Source organism: Amorphotheca resinae (genome assembly GCF_003019875.1).
Source record: "Amorphotheca resinae ATCC 22711 unplaced genomic scaffold M430scaffold_2, whole genome shotgun sequence".
Lineage (NCBI taxonomy): Eukaryota > Fungi > Ascomycota > Leotiomycetes > Helotiales > Amorphothecaceae > Amorphotheca > Amorphotheca resinae.
This window is the reverse complement of record NW_020194472.1, coordinates 1,726,764-1,743,745: the sequence shown is the minus strand read 5'-3', so window position 1 is coordinate 1,743,745 and position 16,982 is coordinate 1,726,764. Positions and strand designations below refer to the sequence as shown.

Sequence of the window (16,982 nt, the reverse complement as noted above, 5' to 3'; positions counted from 1 at the left end):
CGCCCACACAACGCTACGACACATCCTATAAGACGCCGACCCCCCCTCGGTACCTTCTTCCCTCCGTCCTGACCCCCCCCCTCCCTTTCTCCATTAACCCCCCCCCCAGTCAGAAGATTTCTTGAGCAATACATACGCACGACCAGATTGTGATATCTCTATCCGCAATCTCCCACTTCTCCATCTCTTCTCCATCATTGCATCACTCTTACTACTCTCTCCCGAGTATATCCTCTGGCCCGCTCCCCTTACCGAACTGGCCTCTACTACTTCCCACGGCTACTACTCTCTCACCACTTCACCACTCCTCACCTTCCTCCACGATACCTTCAGCCCTTGGTACAATCCAGTCTGCTGATCTTCGACTTCCCCCTTCCCGGTTCGACAGCTCTTCGTCTCTCCCCTTCGCTGCGGCGGCGATCACATGCAACGCGCATCCTCCGCCGTAGATTTTTCAAGTCTACTGAATCCCCAGTCGACCGTCGAGGCCGAGCAACAGGCTGCTCGTGAGAAGTTGAGGCAGATCGAGGAGGACCAGCGGAGCGCAGAAATGGCTGCCGTCAGTATGATGCCGCCCATGATCGGCGGTCAGCCCGGTGAGGACCGCCAGGACTTGCCCCGACCCTACAAGTGCCCACTGTGCGACAAGGCTTTCCACCGTCTCGAGCACCAGACCAGACATATCCGGACGCACACGGGCGAGAAGCCTCACGCCTGCCAGTTCCCCGGCTGCACCAAGCGCTTCTCGCGATCCGACGAGTTGACCCGGCATTCGAGGATACACAACAACCCGAACTCGAGGAGGAGCAACAAGACCCAGCAGGCGGTCCAGAACATGGCTCAGAATGGCGCCTTGGAAGGCTCCTCCGCAATGGCGACTACCATGATGCCTCCCCCAAAGAGCATGTCGTCCAGATCCGCGCCCGCATCAGCCCTGGGCTCCCCGAACGTCTCTCCTCCACACTCCTACTCCTCCTACTCGACCGCCGTGCCCTCAAATCTCAACCCGTACGGCCGATCCCTCGGTGGCTCCCCCAACAACGGCTCGACCCTCGACATCAACTTGCTCGCCACAGCCGCGACGCAGGTCGAGCGGGAGTCCACCTTGGCAACCCATCATCCTCATCACCGTCACCACCCCTACTACAGCCACAGCTCCCACAGCAGCCGCAACCACCTCCCTTCGCTGTCTGCCTACGCCATGTCGAGAAGCCACTCCCACGACGAATCACCCGACGACCACTATGCGCATCGTCATGCGAAACGCTCGAGACCCAGCTCTCCCCAGTCGACTGCTCCCTCCTCGCCAACCTTCTCCCACGACTCGCTCTCGCCGACTCCAGACCACACTCCGCTGGCCACCCCTGCACACTCTCCACGCCTACGTCCTTATGGTGGTGGTTACGATCTCCCAACTATCCGCAATCTCACCTTGCAGCACACTCCTGCGCTCGCTCCCATGGAGCCTCAACATCTCGATGGCCAGTACCATGCTCAGAACACGACCTCGAACGCACCGCGGACTGGGTTGACGATAAGTGATATCATGAGCCGGACCGACGGAACACAGAGAAAATTGCCGGTTCCACAGGTGCCAAAGGTTGCGGTTCAGGATCTGCTGAGTGCGGGCGAGACTGGCTTCGGAACGCCCCATGGCAGTGGACGGAGTAGCACAACAGGGAGCGTTGCGGGAGGTGATCTGATGGACCGGATTTGACCTTTACCAACGGATTAACGATTCACATCCAACTACGAGAGCGCAACACGAGACGGAGTCGAGTCGGTAGGCTCATCCGAATAACGAGAGACTCGGAGCTCGATCGGATCTCCACTTCTCCCGGTGATCTTGCCAGCGGGCAACAACACACAACACAACTCACGCTTCTTCAATTCCTTGATGACGGACGATAACGGAAGGGTGTACATATAGATTTGCTATTGCTCGTTCAGCGCGCACTATAGACTTTGCTTTTATCCTTGTTCTCCAATCTCCTACGATTCCTTGATTTTTACGTCGGTGGCGGTGGTTGCTTCAGGGAAGCAGAGGATCATACTCACGAGCATCTCCTCCTTCGCCTTACTGCGTCGAACGCTTCCTTTCATGGCCATGTAACGCACGAGCAAACGACACTATCTACCTATCTATCTCGGGTTGTGGGTTGGGAGGAAAGGAGGACTCTTTTTTCGCAATTATAGACGGGAGGTTTTCTACAGGCGGGATGTATGGGAAGGCGGATAGGATGGGCCGGGGAGAATCCAGGAGTTCTGATTGTGATTTTTTGATTTTTTGATTCTTTGATAGGGTGGGCAGAAGCCGCAGCAGCACAGCAAGGGGGGAGGCGCTTTGATGGAGCGCGAGTGTATGTGTGTGCGTGCGTGTGACGCCGATTGCAGAATTGAGTAATGAATACGATATACAAAGTAATAATTCCACCACCAGACCCCCAATATCAACCGTGACCAGGAAGGTACAGCAGTATCCCCCGAAACCCAAGCTCGTGATCTGAAGGCGATATGGGAGACGTGAGACATCACGAACCGTGACCCGCGCCTCATGCCACTCCATCATATTCACATGCCATCGCAACACCCCGGGGGAGACGGAGGGGGGCTCGACCTACCTAGAATCTAGACTTGGAACCTACCTAGCTAGACCTTCTTCCTTGCATCCTGGTAAATTAATCCGGGTGAGATATTCCAGGCACGAGGATCTGGGTATGTATGTATGTCGGTAGTAGGGAGAGGGGTCTGTCGGTAGTAGCAGGTTGATCTTTTGCGAGGGGTTGTTTGTTTCTTTCTTTTTTGGGTTGGGAGGGGGACGAAGAGAGACATGTGATATTGGGGAGAAGAAGAAGAAGCATGTGATTATGTGGGTTAGTGGGTGAGGTGGGTGATAAAAGAACGAGGGGCCCGGGGTGTGGTGGTGGGGGTCGGGGGATGGGGGATGGGGGATGGGGGACGCAGCACGGGGTCGGGGAGGAAAAAGGAAAAGTTTAATTTCAAGGAAAGGAGGAAGGTATAGGATTTGACATGTGACTACGTATTGCAGAGCTTTCTTTTTTGTTTATTTGTTTTTCTAGGTTTTGTTGAAGAGGTTGATGATAAGAGAAGAACCTGAGGTAGATATGTTCCTTCCTTTCATCACCATAGATCTTCTCCTCTCTTCTCCTGTTATCAAAAATATACTTTGATCGAAAGCTACTTAATCTTTCCTTCCCCCCCCCCCTCTCTTTTGACTCATCTTCTTTTCTCCTTTGTTTTTCTTCCCTAAGGTAAGTCATTTAACGGAATAGATAATATATCTCGCACTATGTACACACTATACTATACTTGTTATACTGTACAAGGTCACACACCTACACACACGTATGTATATATTGTCCACGGTCATCCTACCTAAGGTAACACCATCCCCCCCCTCTTTATAAAAAGCAAAGAAAGAAAGAAAGAAAGAAAGAAAGACATGACTCGCCTACCTTAACCCCCTGATATTTCTCTACTTACTTAGGTACCTAGGGACAAAACCTAAGCTTCGGTAAGTAGGTAAGTCCTTTATACAGGATGGGAAAGGGAAAATTCTAGGTTCCTGGCGCAGAAGTTAGAGAAGGAGGGTGAGAGATGGAATCATGGAATATTATGAAAGAAGATAGGTAGGGAGTTGTGGCTAGGTAGAGAAGAGAAGAGAAGAGATGAGATGAGTAGATAAGAGGATCTATACCGTTATCTTCTTTGATGATGTTTAAAACGTAATGTTTTAGAGGATAGACAGGATGTAAAGAATGGAAAGAGAAGGAAGGGCACATTAGAGAGGAGATAACATAGTACAGCTAACTTTTGAAGTATATACGGAACTTCTTTCTAATCAAACCACTAGATTGTGATTATTATGTAAATACAAGAGAATCAAAAGTTCCTTTTCTTTTCCTTCCTTCCTTCCTTCCCAAAGATTCCTTCTCTGCGCAAAGAATCCCTATCTATGTATCCCCCTCCAGAAGTCAAACAATAGCCCCAAATGAAAACCCGGAATATTCACCTACCTAGGTACCTAGGTAGGTAAGGTCACCCCGGGCTCACGTGGTCCTCTGTCCTATACTACAAGACAGCAGCCAGCCAACTCGGGATTCGGGATCATCTCTTCATCATCATCATCATCATCATTGATCCAGGGTCCTCCGGGAATTACCCCTCCCCTCCTCCTCCTCCCCGCGCCCTCCCCGGGGGGCTAGCTACATGGACCTACCTACCTTACATTAGGCACAGGAGAGCTGACTCAGGGGTTATTTATTGTCCGATTTCCGGATCTCTGAGCCTCCATCCTCATGCATGATGACAAGTATCTAGCAGGTCTGAGGTCTCTGAATTACATCGTTTTTTCTTGTCTTGTTTTTTGATTGGGAATGTGGTTGTGGGAGATGGGAAGGGTGAGCTTTACTTTTAAATAATTGGAGCGGAGCGGCATGCGTGGGTTTTCTGGGTGGAATATCAGGGTTTCTATTAGAGGAGGTGGAAGGTTGGGGATCAAGGGAAGGGGTTTCTTTTTGAGGTGCAGGGAAGGGGAGTCGGTAGATGCTGGGGCTGAACTTTGGGTACAGCGCTGGAGAGAAAAGATGGAAAGGGAGGAACAACAGGCCCACGTGTCAGCTATGCATACCTACACCCGTGCCACAAAAAGTATCTCGAACACGGGACATGGCTCTCTTATACAAGAATCCCAATATATTTCCCTAGATCCTATCTCCGCAACTGTCTCCACCTGCTGACCAGTGAGGCTGAACTTGATTTGATACCGAAACATCGCCGTAGGATGCTTGCTCTCTGTGGATCATTGTATACGGAACCATTTCTTTCCGGGCCTGAGGTCGAATCTTCATGGCTTGATTAATGTGAGATATGAATGAATGAGCTGCTGGTTGCTAAATTCCCACCTACCTGCCGCCAAACAGCTCCGCCACGCCTTGGACGCGTAATAGCTAAGAAATGCCACACACGAGACAACAAATCTGGGAGCTGAACTGCCGGTAGGCAGCGCCGCAGCGCCTCCAAAGCCTCAAGGACAGAGTCACAGAACAAGCGCCGTCGACTTCAGCATATCACGATTATATCCGCACAATTCCCATTAAACCCGTTCCCGCCCTGACGTCGGTTCCCCAGCAGAGTTCATCATCCGACGTCACGGGCGCAGGCGGAGAGCGGAGAGCGGAGGCGGCGGAGTCCCAGATAGGGGTCGGCGGTTGCGATGCTGATTGGTCGACCCCACACCCCCGCATTATCAACCCCGTCATGCGTATCGCTAAGAATAGCAAAGAGTTGCTCTCCCCAAGACATTAAGATGGGCCCCTATCCGACCGCTCGTGGGTACAATCTCTTTGAGATGTCGGATACGGCACTTGGTTCGGGCTCTTCACATGCCCTTGATGCCTACGTATGTCGGAAAACGCTGTCTCCAGAGGTCTGAGAGGTCTGAGAGCCCCATTTGGCCCATTCTCGTCCCGCAAGGTGTCTGTTTTTGCGCGTGGACAGCGAGATGAAGAGATATATACAATCGTCGGGTAACGGCACACCCAGTTGAAAACAGGATCTGGAGAGAAACGCTGAGAGAGCCCTTTCCGACGAGCATCATCAACTGCCGCTGTGCTGGGCGCGGGCGGTGTCACTGCTGATTGGTCGACCCCGCACCCCGCGTTATCCCGCCGCGCTGCCAATTGGTCGTGGAGATTACCCTTCGGATGCTGCACCCAGCTTCGACGCCTCCTACCCCGCAAGTCCCACTCCATCGAGAGCCAGTGTTGGAGAATGCCTGCCAAGTCCAAGTGATGTCTCAATATCAGACAATTATATATATATGTCTCCTCAGTCCACTCTCCAAATCACTTTCGAAGCAGCATCTCTTCCCTCTTCATCATGGCTGTGATTTGGCAAACAAATACTGTCAGCGTCTTTGCGCTGGCAAAAGCCTACTTCGTCCCTATCCTCCTTACTCTTTATGTCCTGAGCATCTTCTATAATCGATTTCGACCAGGCGTCTCCAAGATCCCAGGCCCACGTCTGGCAAAATGGACCAAGTTATGGCGGTTGCATGATGTCTATAAGGGACAGGCGCACCAGACGGCGATTAAGTTACATAAAAAGTACGGTCCGCTCGTACGCATCGCACCAAATGTGGTCTCTGTCGGAGACCCAAAGGCCGTCAAGATTATCTATGGATTGACAGGAGGGTTCACCAAGGTAACTATCATGCTCTTCGCAAGGAAAGAATGTTAACTGACTTGCTTCAGTCTGCATTCTACCCCCTTCAGAGCATCTCATGGCAGAAGAAGCCCCAGATGAACCTGTTCTCCACACGTGATCCCATGTATCACCGCGAGCAGAAGAAGAAGGTTGCGGGCGCATTCAGCATGACCAGTCTGCTCGAGTGCGAAGCCGCCGTAGACTCCTGCACCAAGCTCTTTCTCTCCCGCCTGGATCAGTTGGCCAGCAGCGCCCCGCGGAAATCCATCGATCTCGGCGCATGGCTGCAGTATTACGCCTTTGATGTCGTCGGCGAGGTGACCTTTGCCCAGAAGCTCGGATTCCTCGAAACCGGTGGCGATGTTGACGACATGATGAAGACGATTGAGGGCATCTTAGCCTACGCTTCGCTCTGCGGCCAAGTACCTGAGATGCACCCTCTCCTGCTTGGAAACCCTCTCTTCCCGATCCTGTACCCGGCCATGGAATCGTGGAACGCGGTCTTGACATTTACTCTCAAGGCGATCAATGCCCGGACATCCATCAAGCGAGACGGCGAGCTCGAACTCAACGACGGTGCTACAACGAAGGACATGCTCTCGCGCTGGGCCGCAGTGAAGTCCAAGGATCCCGAGAAGTTGACCACCCGAGATATCATCGTCCACACCTCAACAAACGTCTTTGCCGGTTCAGATACGACGGCGATCGCGCTGCGGGCTTGCATCTACTTCCTGATAAAACACCCCGAGAAGATGCAGAAGGTGATGAACGAGATCGACACCGCGGATAAAGAAGGCAAGCTGAGCAACCCGATCTCCTTCAAGGAGTCGACGACACACCTGCCATACATGGGCGCCGTGCTGAAAGAAGCCATGCGTCTGCATCCCTCTGTCGGTCTCCTCATGGAGCGACACGTGCCCGCTGGCGGTGCTGAGATCTGTGGCCAACTCATTCCAGAGGGTACCATCGTCGGTATCAACCCATGGGTCCTACAGCACGATCCCTGCGTTTACCCCGATCCAGAGTCATTCATCCCAGAGCGCTGGCTCGAGGCGTCACCTGACAAGCTGGCGGAGATGGAAGCGAGCTTCATAAGCTTTGGCGCGGGAAGCCGGACGTGTGTAGGCAAGAACATCAGTCTGATGGAGATGCACAAGATGGTGCCGCAATTATTAAGAGAATATACCATAGAGTTGGCCGAGCCGAAGAAGGAGTGGACGACGAAGAACCATTGGTTTGTGCAGCAAAACGGGCTGGATTGTATTTTGACCAAGCGGACCAAGGCGTAATGTAGGATTGGAGCATTGTTTTGTTTTACATATTGTTCATAGAAAATGAACTCACGAATGAATATACGATTTTCATCAATATGACAGGTTCACTTGTCCGTGTCTTCCAGCTGGGAGAAAATGATGCGAACATTTCTACCCCCTTACTTACCTGCAACATTCAGCTAGTACACTTGATGTAGCTTGCGCAGATTCCTATCTGTACGACTCAGGGGGTGTAGAGGTGGTGAAAAGTCTCGTTGATTGTCCCATCCGATGATTACTTTGTCATCTTTATCGTGCCAAGATGGATAAATATAGATAAGGAAAATAGTGCTGCAAAATACGTCACCTTACAACCACCTACCTGGACAAACATACTCATAAATTTTTGCTCCCCCGAATTTTTGCTCCCCCGAAAGACCACTCGCAACTAATTCCCAGATCAAAATGTCGGGTTTCTTCAAGAAGCTCAACACCCTAAAGGCCTCGCTCGAAAGCCACCTCGACGGGCCATCCCGCCAACCCTCTCCCGCCTACTGGATCGCGAGCTTCAGCCCCAACCACCCCGTCACCGAGATATTCAGGCGCGAAACGGGAGACCATGGCTGGGGCAACGCTGAGCTTGAGAACTACACCGACTCCGACCGTAACTCGTTCTTCCGGCCGACCGGGAATGGCGGTCACAGTCTTGTGCTCAAGGCAATTGCAGAGGGGGACTCGCTCACCAGCGCGAGGCTGACGAGTTATGTGACGCTAGGCCGCGATCGAGGATACCTTTCTGCGCGGATCACTGCTCCCTCAGCTCGTAAGCCCGGAGTCTTTGCACGCCGCTGTGTTGTCCCTGTCTAGCTGTGCCTTGTGAGAATCCCCAGCTGACGATGTTCTCTCGCACACAGGAGGTATATGGCCGGCATTCTGGCTGCTGCCCAGCGAGCCGTTTAGCTGGCCCACGGATGGCGAAGTTGACATCATGGAGTCATGGAATGGCGATCGTGTGAATCATTCCTGTTTGCACTGGGGCCACTACAACGGCGAGGACCATGACAAGCACCGGGTGGTGGACACGCAGAACCACGACGTGGCACGGCCGGAGGGGCACGACTATGGTTTTGCCTGGGACCAGGCGCCGGACGGGCAGGGGAGGCTGCTCTGGTATATTGATGGGCGGCCGGTCATGAAGGCCGCCATCCCGCAGGGTATCCGCCGCATTGCGGATTTCCAGGTCAAGCTCAACATCGCGATGGGTGGTAATGTCATGCAGGGGCAGCGCCCGGATAATGGCGAGTATGAGATGGTGGTTCATAATATGGGACTCTTCGACAGTCCACCTGGCGGCTGGGACGCGGTGGAGCGCGACTGGAGGAATACTCCTGAAGGCCATGGCTATTAAGCGAATGACGATAAGTGCTGCATGGATCTACTGTCTATATATTTGATGATCTATCTTCCTGTATGAGATGTTTTGCAACATCAATATCCTGGCAGGTGCAAACAAATCCGGTATGGTGTATACACAGTGTTCTGCTAAAGCGATCTGGGCAACAGTCTCGGAAGCAAAACTTCACGAATCGCATCAGCTTCGCAGCGCGCAGCCGCTCCGCACTCCACAACCCCACGCTCCGGTTTGTGGGGAAGCGGAGGCGGTGAGGTATCAACATATCATATCGACTCGTCACATCTCCCGCCATGCCTCTTACTCTCCCATCCCAAACTCAACCCCAAGCACCATTTTCTTTTCCCTCATCATCCAATTCCGTTGAGGATCCCTACGCCATTATATCGTCATCCCGACCTGCCTATCTGCGGTCCAGCCCCGGGCTCTTGGCGCACTCTCCCGTTCGAATTAATTTTCTGGTGTGGTCTCTTAGCCTGCCTACCTTGAACCCTAGTTACCTAGGTATCTTTCTTTTCTTTTCTTATCCAAATACTTTTATCAATAGAAAAAGGGGAGGTGAAGGGGGGCGTGGGGGAAGGAATTAGGAATTCCCTTGGTCTCTTTCAGCTGTCTCGACGCCATGCAGACCAATGTATACGCATGCATCACTCTGCCATTGTTTAGGTTACGCCGGAAACTCAAAGGAAGAAAGAGGAAAGCAGCACATATAAGACCAAAGCTCCCCTTTACGCTCGCTTGCCACTACTCTTTAGCCTTGTTTCACTCCAGCAAAAAAAGCCGTTTCGAAACAACGAAACAGGTCGAAAGAGGCAATTCTCTACCTTAAATGATACCTCATGCACACAACTCGCGTACACCGAGGACCCCCGCGCATTACGAAAGACAAAGGGGCGCGGCCATAGCTGCACATTTCCGGTGATCAACATCTGACATCCGTCTCGGAAAAGGCAAGTCTTCGGAAATGACGGAATCCTCTTTCTTTTTTATTTTTTTATTTTCACTTTCATTTTTATTTTTATTTTTTCATTACCCTGGTGTCGTGGGGTCCGGAGCACATAGCGCAAGCGCTTCGGGATGTGGAGAGTCTGGAGAACCCGCTAGATGTACAGTAGTTGACTTGTGGGGCGGACGGCTTTCAACCTTCTCCATCGCTAGGCAGGTTGAGGAAGTTCTTCCTTAGAGAGTTTGGTTTGTTGAAGAATCTAGAAAACCTGCCGAGTTCTAGATCTACCTATTATTAGATCTTGGGGTTGAAGAGAAGGGGAGTACTGAGGATAATGATATCGCGCCCTTCTCGCTCCACAAGGTATATAATTATATTACTCCTACAGTACTAGAAGACGACCGCTCTTCTGCCATCCATACGAAAATAATTACGATCATAGTTTTACAATAACTTCCGAGCTTCCCCTCCTAACGCTATACGCAATCCCGCTTCTGCAAGCGATCGATCATGCCTCCCCGGAATACCTTGCCCTCATTGCATCTCACTAATAACGCTCCCCCGTCCGTCCTTCCGAAGAGGCACATCCGGGGAGGCCAGGCCCGCATCTCTAGATCTGCACCACCTCGGAGAGAACCTGATACAGTGATACGTCCACCCCACCAGAGAAACAGGGTAGAAACGCGCCCCCTAGCCCCGGCGTCGAGACTCCGACTTCCCTACGGACGCTACCCCGGATTTCCCGGCCCTCGGCGTACAGAATTCCGGAGTCTTGAATCAGAGCGTCTACGCAGATGATGACGGATGCTTGGGAATCACTTATTACTACTCGGTGTATAGGAGAAGTTTGAGCACGATCCAGTTCAGCTGTTGGGCACTATTGGGCCCTCCTTTGATCTTTTTGTTTGTCCGACTGCTTTGCTTCCGGCGTAATGCTAAGGTTTGGTCATGAGCTACGCGCAGTAACCTCGCGGAGAGGAAACTCTTAGGAACTACCAACAAGACTTCGGAAAAGTTTAGTGGTTTGTTGCTATGAACGTCGATGAACGCGTTAGGGCAGATTTTTGGATACAGTTGCTGCTAGAAGAACTATAAATATCGGATCTTTAAGTATGCCTGTTACAGAAACCTTAAAGAAAGATTTGTGAACCAACGACGAGGAATACTGGCAGCGCGTACAGAAAGGGAGTATGTGCCTGGCTTGGCAGGATGGGTAAGTGCTTTCAAGTGAGACTCCAGACTCGAGCCTCGCTGCTCTGAAGACAACGCAAAGACTTCACGTCGCCACAACCTGACCGAGCTTTTCAGACGTGATACAAATCAGCATCCATGAAGCTTTTGCCCCCCCTTTTTTTGGACTTCGTTATCTTTGTCCACCTGTTCTGCGGAATCCACATGTCACTGATGATATATTGCTCTATTACTGTCTGCACTATATTCCAGAAGTTCGCACTCTACGCGTAGAGGAATTATAGATTTAGTGGTTGTTGAACTTCTATGAATCTTGCAGCGTTACAGGCTGGGCAGCTTGTTCTGGAAGCTCGGAAGCCTTACAAAATCGTATATATGATAGAGCTTGACTATCTGTAGGGATCCCCATAATCCACAGCCCCGGCTTTCCACTAACAGCTTCTAAAGGTCTTATATTTACTGTGGAGTTCACGCTGTCTCCACGGAACTTCCACAATGCCTCGATACAAAGAAGTCTACAGGCTGCACAGCAGATATCCCTATGATCGACACGACAGCGACAACGACGACGATCTCTCAAAAAATGACGTCCCCTTCTACTACAAAGAAGATGAAAGTGAAGATAAAGCCCCGTTCAACACGAAAGCACAAAAGGACAACCTCGATATTCCTTCCGAACCTATCCAAGAAAATATCTACAAGATACAACCCCTCCGGCCACTTCCGACTTCGACAACTGTGTCAGGTCAGTCCGGGGCTAGCATCCATGATAAATCTCGACGACGACATCTAACAACGAATCAGGGAGCCCGCCCTCTCTAGACAAGCAAGATATAATGTATCACAGAGGAAAAATCCAGGGACGCCGTAGCCGCCATGGGCGCACGACTCAACATCGTCCCCTCCGCCAGAAGACTACCTATATAGAAGGCGCGCAAGAGGTGTCCGTCGCTTACCTACAAACTCAAGGATGGGAATTATCACCGGCGATGGCGGGAATAGAGAGTGAGCGGAATATAACGTTTCATGGATTTTTAGAGTTACCCCAGCGAGGCTGTTACTTACGGATGAGGTCAGGAATTCGAGTAAGAAGATACCAAATATATGAATTTATCGGCCGGCCGTATAAAGGGAGGTAGGTATGCAGGAATCTCATACATGTCGTGGTGCTAGTTGCTCTAACAATCTATATCTTTCTCTCTATGTAAAAGAATATAGGTAAGTATACAGAGTGTACTCATACATAAAGTTCATTAGATTCATAGCAAAAAAACTCAACCATTGAGAATCAGATACAATACACAGTTCAATATCTGATTATGTAGAATAGCTTCCATAGTTCCTAATAGCATGGAACTTCGTGGAGTAGTAGAATACTTGTAGATAGTCTTGAATAAATCCTGGTTTGGTGCCTCTTGAGGAATCCCTACAGAGCCCTTCTCCATTTACCAAACCTATGCATCCTCCTAGTTAGAGCCTACATACACTGGTATATATAGGCGTTACTGTGACAGATCGACTTGTGTGAGGTTACTTCCCCAGATGGGCAACGGAAAGGAGAGGAGTTTGAATGGAATGCCCTTGCATTCATCTGTTGTTTAATGGGTATGTACGTCTACGAATCTCATATACACCTTTTGCGATTATGAGTTAATCCTTTTCCTGAACACCAACCTGCCCAAAGTTCCCAAATTCGCCAAATTAATCCGACCCGGATGTGTGGATAAAGGTATAATGGTCGAAGCATCTGAACTGCAGACAACAGCCTTCCCCCAAAATCTGCTGTAGCTCAGAGATGCTATTTCCTGCTGCACTTCACCCATGGACCCTGATGCCAACCTTATTGAGGGGCTGCGCATGCTCGGGCCACCTGTTTGGGTCGTGGAGATGGAGGCGCCTTACCCACAGAGGACACGCCAGTCACTGGAGGCTCAGATTCCGAGACTAACAACCCCTGGATAGTCTCCAAGGCGCTCATCTGCTGGCCTACTCCATAACTCCCGTCGTAAGCCGTCGCCCAGTACCAATGCTGGCCACAAGTCACGCCATTTGCACCTCCTGAACAAGCCCGTGCGGCGGCCTCGGCGCTACCTTGCAGATACGTGGTTATTTGATTTTTGGTGAAAGGTGCCATGAGAGTGGAAGCCCACATAAAGCGGGAGAGGTACCCTTTGAAGGAATACTCATCGTTGTTGCAAGTATTGACGGTTTCGCAAGCGGTCTCACACATTGCATTCGAGTAGTTTTTATAAGGGTTGAAATACTGTGCCGAAGCATCCAAGAAGCCCTGGGTTCGCTCACCCCAAAGAGCCGAACCGTTGGTGAAATTGTAAAGAACAGCTGCTCCGTACATGTAGATGCCGGTATTGTAGGTCCAAACGACCTTACTTTGGCTCGAGCAGTTCTTGGTGTCATCCGTTCCGTCAAAGACTTGGTAGCTGGGGTCTATGAGTCCTACGTTGACGGACCAGTCGTATGATTTCTGAGCCCAGTCAAGATAGGTCTGATTCCCGGTGAAACGTGCCAGGCGAGCGGAGAGCTGGAAGAAGGCACCATTGGCGACGGAGTTCTTGTAATCGTACCCGTTATTGGAAAGGAAGATCTGCCATTTCAGTCCTCCGTTGCAGGAACCGAGGTCCCAACGATTCACTTGTGTATTCCAAAGATTCTCGACAAGCTGAACCCAAGAGGATTTGCCCGTAGTAGGTTGTGGGAAGCCCTTTTCGGCCGCAGACATTGCTGCAAAACCCCAGAATGCCTGATCATCGTTGCCTTCATCTCCCTTGTGGTTAGGCATCATGAAATCTGACGACGGGCCAACCTGAGAGAGGAGAGCTTGTGTCGTGACTTCGTTGTATGAGGGATCCCCAGTGTAGTGATAGTAGTCCACCATTGCTCCCCACATTGCACCGGCCTCCCACCAATAATACGGGGCCGGTAGAACTGCGATTGTCGAAGGCGTGTTGGTGACATTGCCGGTGTAGTATTTCATGAGATTGTATGCGATGATGCTGGAGGCATTCTTGATTGAACCTGCGGAGAACTGTCAGATCTGCCAAATGCATACGAATGGAGAGCGGGATTCTTCCTTACCCGCATTGGTGACATCGAGCTCTATGGCGCCAGCAAACGGAGCTATCACCGCTGCCAGCCCAGCAAAGGCCTTCACTAAGCTTACGTTTCTCATTCTGAAGTTGGATCCAGGTCAAAGTATCATGAACGTCAATGATGGATGAATGGGGGAGTTGTGGCTGAGTGAGAGGGAAGGGCATGTATTTAAACGGGGGAAGATCCACCTCGATCTCCCCCCACGCCTAGTGAATTGCATATGGACTGCCATTCGCGAATCATTGAATCCTGGGACGATCGGGGTTCAGACTGACCCGTCCCGTCCGAAGAAGACTGTATTCTACCATGCAAAAGACTCGCTACCGCGGATCCTGAGGCTCTAGCACGAACAGGGCCACTTGAACCCTGTCAGAGGCTGTAGAGACAAGAGACGAACGGTCGAACCGGATTCAAACAAACACGGCCAGCCTATCGAATGACCGGACGAACTGCACTCGCAGTTCTTGCATCGCGTTGCAGAGTTGCAGTTGAGGATTGTGGAGGTGGTGTTTCAAGACGGCAGGGAAACCTGGGAAGTCTATCCTTAGCCTGCCGTCTTAGTTGGTATTTTACGTGCATTACCGTAAATAGCCTGAAACAGATCCCACCGTTCCTGATAATCTCCCGCTCTTTAAACCTTAAATACCCCTTCATATACGCGATACACGTAATAACGTATAATATTCGTACTTCAATATATACAGTACAGTATAATACCACACAATGAACCCTACCTAGCGCGCTTCGCAGGATCCTGACGCCGTGCCGGCGCCTCGTAGAGGCGCATCGGGGCTATATTTGGCTCTCCCGCCCAAGCGCATTCTTTGTGATATCAATCCTTTCAGTTCGTTCTTTATGGACCACGCAACCGCCTGCACCGTTACATGCTTTGTAGCTACCTTGTCCTCGTGAATCGTGTTTCTTGAGGCGGCGAGACGCAGTTCTTGAGGCAGCGCAGCTGGCGTACATTATTCAGCCATGAGTGGGTGGGAAGATGGCTACGGAATCCAACAAGGTGCCGCAAATGCTGGTACGGTTGTTATCCAAGGTATTTCTTGACTATTTGCAATAATTGGCAGTGCCTGAATATTTAGCCATGACACAGCTGGTAGGTAGCCTTCCAACCCAGGAATAAAACTTAAACTGTGGCTGTCGAGTTTGAAACGGATGGATTCGAGTCTTCGTTGTGAGAGTGGAGACGCAAGATGGAAGGGAAATGTTGAACGAACAGCACTGACATGTAGTCCTCGAAGAAAACCCGTCATATAGTCGCAATTGTGGAGTGCGTCTACCTAGCTATAACAGGTCAAGATCCAAGGTGCCAATACGCTGCGACCCCAAATGCAGGGCCTATCCATTCGTGGTTTTGTTCGTATCTCATCATATCATCATCCTGAACTCAAAGTGGTCACCTTCTCTCCCTGGTCAGAGTGATCAATCAACCGTTAAATACCACTTCACCTCAGAGCTGCCTCATCGCTCCTCTTCCGTCTCGATATCCATCCTCCACCCGATGCTCTCTTCTCCGTGTACTCCCTGCTCCGCCTCGCCCTACCAACACAAAACTCCACCACCCACGCCATCTTCGCTAGGAACATGAGCGCAACCGCTGCCCAGGTAAGTGCGAGATACTTGCCTCCCTTATATGCGTACACGCCAATATCATTACCGTATTTGTTGATCAGATCCACGGCTTTGATTTGCACGACCGTGATGATGATGGAAGCTATGAGGAGAGCGAGGAACGAGATGGAGGCTAGTCCCCAGTTCCCAAGGGAGATGAGCCGTGAGCCGCGCAAGAAGAAAGCAATTAGAGCGGCGATGATGGCGCAACCGGCAGCGCCGATGCCAATACAGTACAGGACAAAGAGGGCATCGATGGCGATATCAAGATCATTCAGATCTTGTTGGATGTTGCTTGGCCAGTCGATATCGGAGAGGTTTAGGTGCAGCTTTCCGAGCTCAAGTTCTTTCTCTAGTTGCTGGGTGATATTAAAGTGATCTGTTTGTGACGTTGATTAGTCCGCATTCAGCCTTCGATAATTTTTGAATGGATACGGCTTACACATAGCTGTTTCGTTTGTGCAAGATGTGACATTTAGGTGAGCGCCCTTTGCAGTGGCATTCGGTGTATATGTTCCCTCACACATATCCATCAAGTGCATGCTATACCACTGCTTGATTCCCAGCTCAGCAGAGAGCTTATCTGCAACATCTCCAATGATGTTGTTAATGTCGTCCCCAATATCTCCCTCGATCGTACTGGTTATGTTGTCGGCAACACTACTGAAGAGCGATCCGATCGAGGTGGCAGTTGGCGTGGAGCCGGATGAGGAAGTTGTCGTGGGGATGAGATTGTGGCCAAGTGTAGAGGTGTTCAGCTATGACAGGATGTTAGTTGCAGAGCGTAGATGGGAGGAATATGACATACGGTGAGGATGTGATATTCTTCCATGAAGCCTGGCTTATGGCCGGCGAAGAGACAGAGCATTGAGAGAACGAATGCTACGATGGCGCATGCCAAAGGGAAGAGAGCTGACGGGCGCATTGTGAATGTTGACCAATATTAGAAGCCCTATCCTTCCGTGGTATGCCAATGGGCTGGTGATCAAGATTTGTTTGCTGTGGCCTGCTCACGGTGGTGGAAGCGCGATTAAGGCAGGGCAAGCGATGCTAGACGACAAAGAGACGGTGAATGAGAGAGTAAGAAGTGAAGGAGATAGAAAAACTGCTGTCTCAGGACAACGCCATCTCACATGCTGTAAACAAGACTCTCGAGCAACAAACCTGCCAGATACACAAGGACCGATATACGATAATGCAAGCCATAATTGTCCGGGGAGTC

At 50.8% G+C, this 16,982-nt stretch overlaps 7 protein-coding genes across 7 annotated transcripts; 3 read left to right on the top strand and 4 right to left on the bottom strand.

The window, feature by feature from the left end:
- Nucleotides 1-84: 84 nt before the first annotated feature.
- Nucleotides 85-2,198, top strand: M430DRAFT_64082 (hypothetical protein). Its single transcript, XM_024869086.1, has one exon. It carries the CDS (start codon nucleotides 425-427, stop codon nucleotides 1,715-1,717), a length of 1,293 nt encoding a protein of 430 aa, XP_024724140.1. The 5' UTR covers nucleotides 85-424; the 3' UTR covers nucleotides 1,718-2,198.
- On the bottom strand, nucleotides 1,750-2,109 carry M430DRAFT_16260 (hypothetical protein; the record flags this gene model as incomplete). The annotated part of the gene is made up of 2 exons (XM_024863429.1): nucleotides 1,750-1,935; nucleotides 2,014-2,109. The coding sequence occupies 2 exons, from the start codon at nucleotides 2,107-2,109 to the stop codon at nucleotides 1,750-1,752; spliced, it is 282 nt and encodes a 93-aa protein (XP_024724141.1).
- M430DRAFT_203612 (hypothetical protein) lies at nucleotides 2,031-2,856 on the bottom strand. The gene has a single exon (XM_024864280.1). The coding sequence runs from the start codon at nucleotides 2,567-2,569 to the stop codon at nucleotides 2,135-2,137; it is 435 nt and encodes a 144-aa protein (XP_024724139.1). The 5' UTR covers nucleotides 2,570-2,856; the 3' UTR covers nucleotides 2,031-2,134.
- A 3,045-nt stretch (nucleotides 2,857-5,901) lies between these two features.
- On the top strand, nucleotides 5,902-7,517 carry M430DRAFT_16259 (hypothetical protein; the record flags this gene model as incomplete). Its single annotated transcript, XM_024863428.1, has 2 exons — nucleotides 5,902-6,225; nucleotides 6,276-7,517. The coding sequence occupies 2 exons, from the start codon at nucleotides 5,902-5,904 to the stop codon at nucleotides 7,515-7,517; spliced, it is 1,566 nt and encodes a 521-aa protein (XP_024724138.1).
- Nucleotides 7,518-7,853: 336 nt separating this feature from the next.
- M430DRAFT_134051 (glycoside hydrolase family 16 protein) lies at nucleotides 7,854-9,016 on the top strand. Its single transcript, XM_024862328.1, has 2 exons — nucleotides 7,854-8,304; nucleotides 8,396-9,016. Exons 1-2 carry the CDS (start codon nucleotides 7,947-7,949, stop codon nucleotides 8,887-8,889), a joined length of 852 nt encoding a protein of 283 aa, XP_024724137.1. The 5' UTR covers nucleotides 7,854-7,946; the 3' UTR covers nucleotides 8,890-9,016.
- A 3,590-nt stretch (nucleotides 9,017-12,606) lies between these two features.
- On the bottom strand, nucleotides 12,607-14,241 carry M430DRAFT_39609 (glycoside hydrolase family 76 protein). Its single transcript, XM_024867330.1, has 2 exons — nucleotides 14,123-14,241; nucleotides 12,607-14,062 (listed from the first exon to the last, which is right to left on the bottom strand). The coding sequence occupies exons 1-2, from the start codon at nucleotides 14,214-14,216 to the stop codon at nucleotides 12,870-12,872; spliced, it is 1,287 nt and encodes a 428-aa protein (XP_024724136.1). The 5' UTR covers nucleotides 14,217-14,241; the 3' UTR covers nucleotides 12,607-12,869.
- Nucleotides 14,242-15,594: 1,353 nt separating this feature from the next.
- M430DRAFT_96342 (hypothetical protein) lies at nucleotides 15,595-16,685 on the bottom strand (the record flags this gene model as incomplete). The annotated part of the gene is made up of 3 exons (XM_024869953.1): nucleotides 15,595-16,139; nucleotides 16,203-16,518; nucleotides 16,569-16,685. 3 exons carry the CDS (start codon nucleotides 16,683-16,685, stop codon nucleotides 15,595-15,597), a joined length of 978 nt encoding a protein of 325 aa, XP_024724135.1.
- Between the last annotated feature and the right edge of the window lie 297 nt (nucleotides 16,686-16,982).

What these genes read in the sequence shown, in the direction of transcription:
- M430DRAFT_134051 (XM_024862328.1), top strand. Translation starts at nt 7,947, where the DNA reads ATGTCGGGTTTCTTCAAGAAGCTCAACACCCTAAAGGCCTCGCTCGAA. An exon ending in GATCACTGCTCCCTCAGCTC is followed by an intron (nt 8,305 to 8,395) that starts GTAAGCCCGGAG and finishes TCTCGCACACAG; the next exon opens with GAGGTATATGGCCGGCATTC.
- M430DRAFT_64082 (XM_024869086.1), top strand. Translation starts at nt 425, where the DNA reads ATGCAACGCGCATCCTCCGCCGTAGATTTTTCAAGTCTACTGAATCCC.
- M430DRAFT_39609 (XM_024867330.1), bottom strand. Translation starts at nt 14,216, where the DNA reads ATGAGAAACGTAAGCTTAGTGAAGGCCTTTGCTGGGCTGGCAGCGGTG. An exon ending in GCTCGATGTCACCAATGCGG is followed by an intron (nt 14,063 to 14,122) that starts GTAAGGAAGAAT and finishes AGTTCTCCGCAG; the next exon opens with GTTCAATCAAGAATGCCTCC.
- M430DRAFT_203612 (XM_024864280.1), bottom strand. Translation starts at nt 2,569, where the DNA reads ATGATGGAGTGGCATGAGGCGCGGGTCACGGTTCGTGATGTCTCACGT.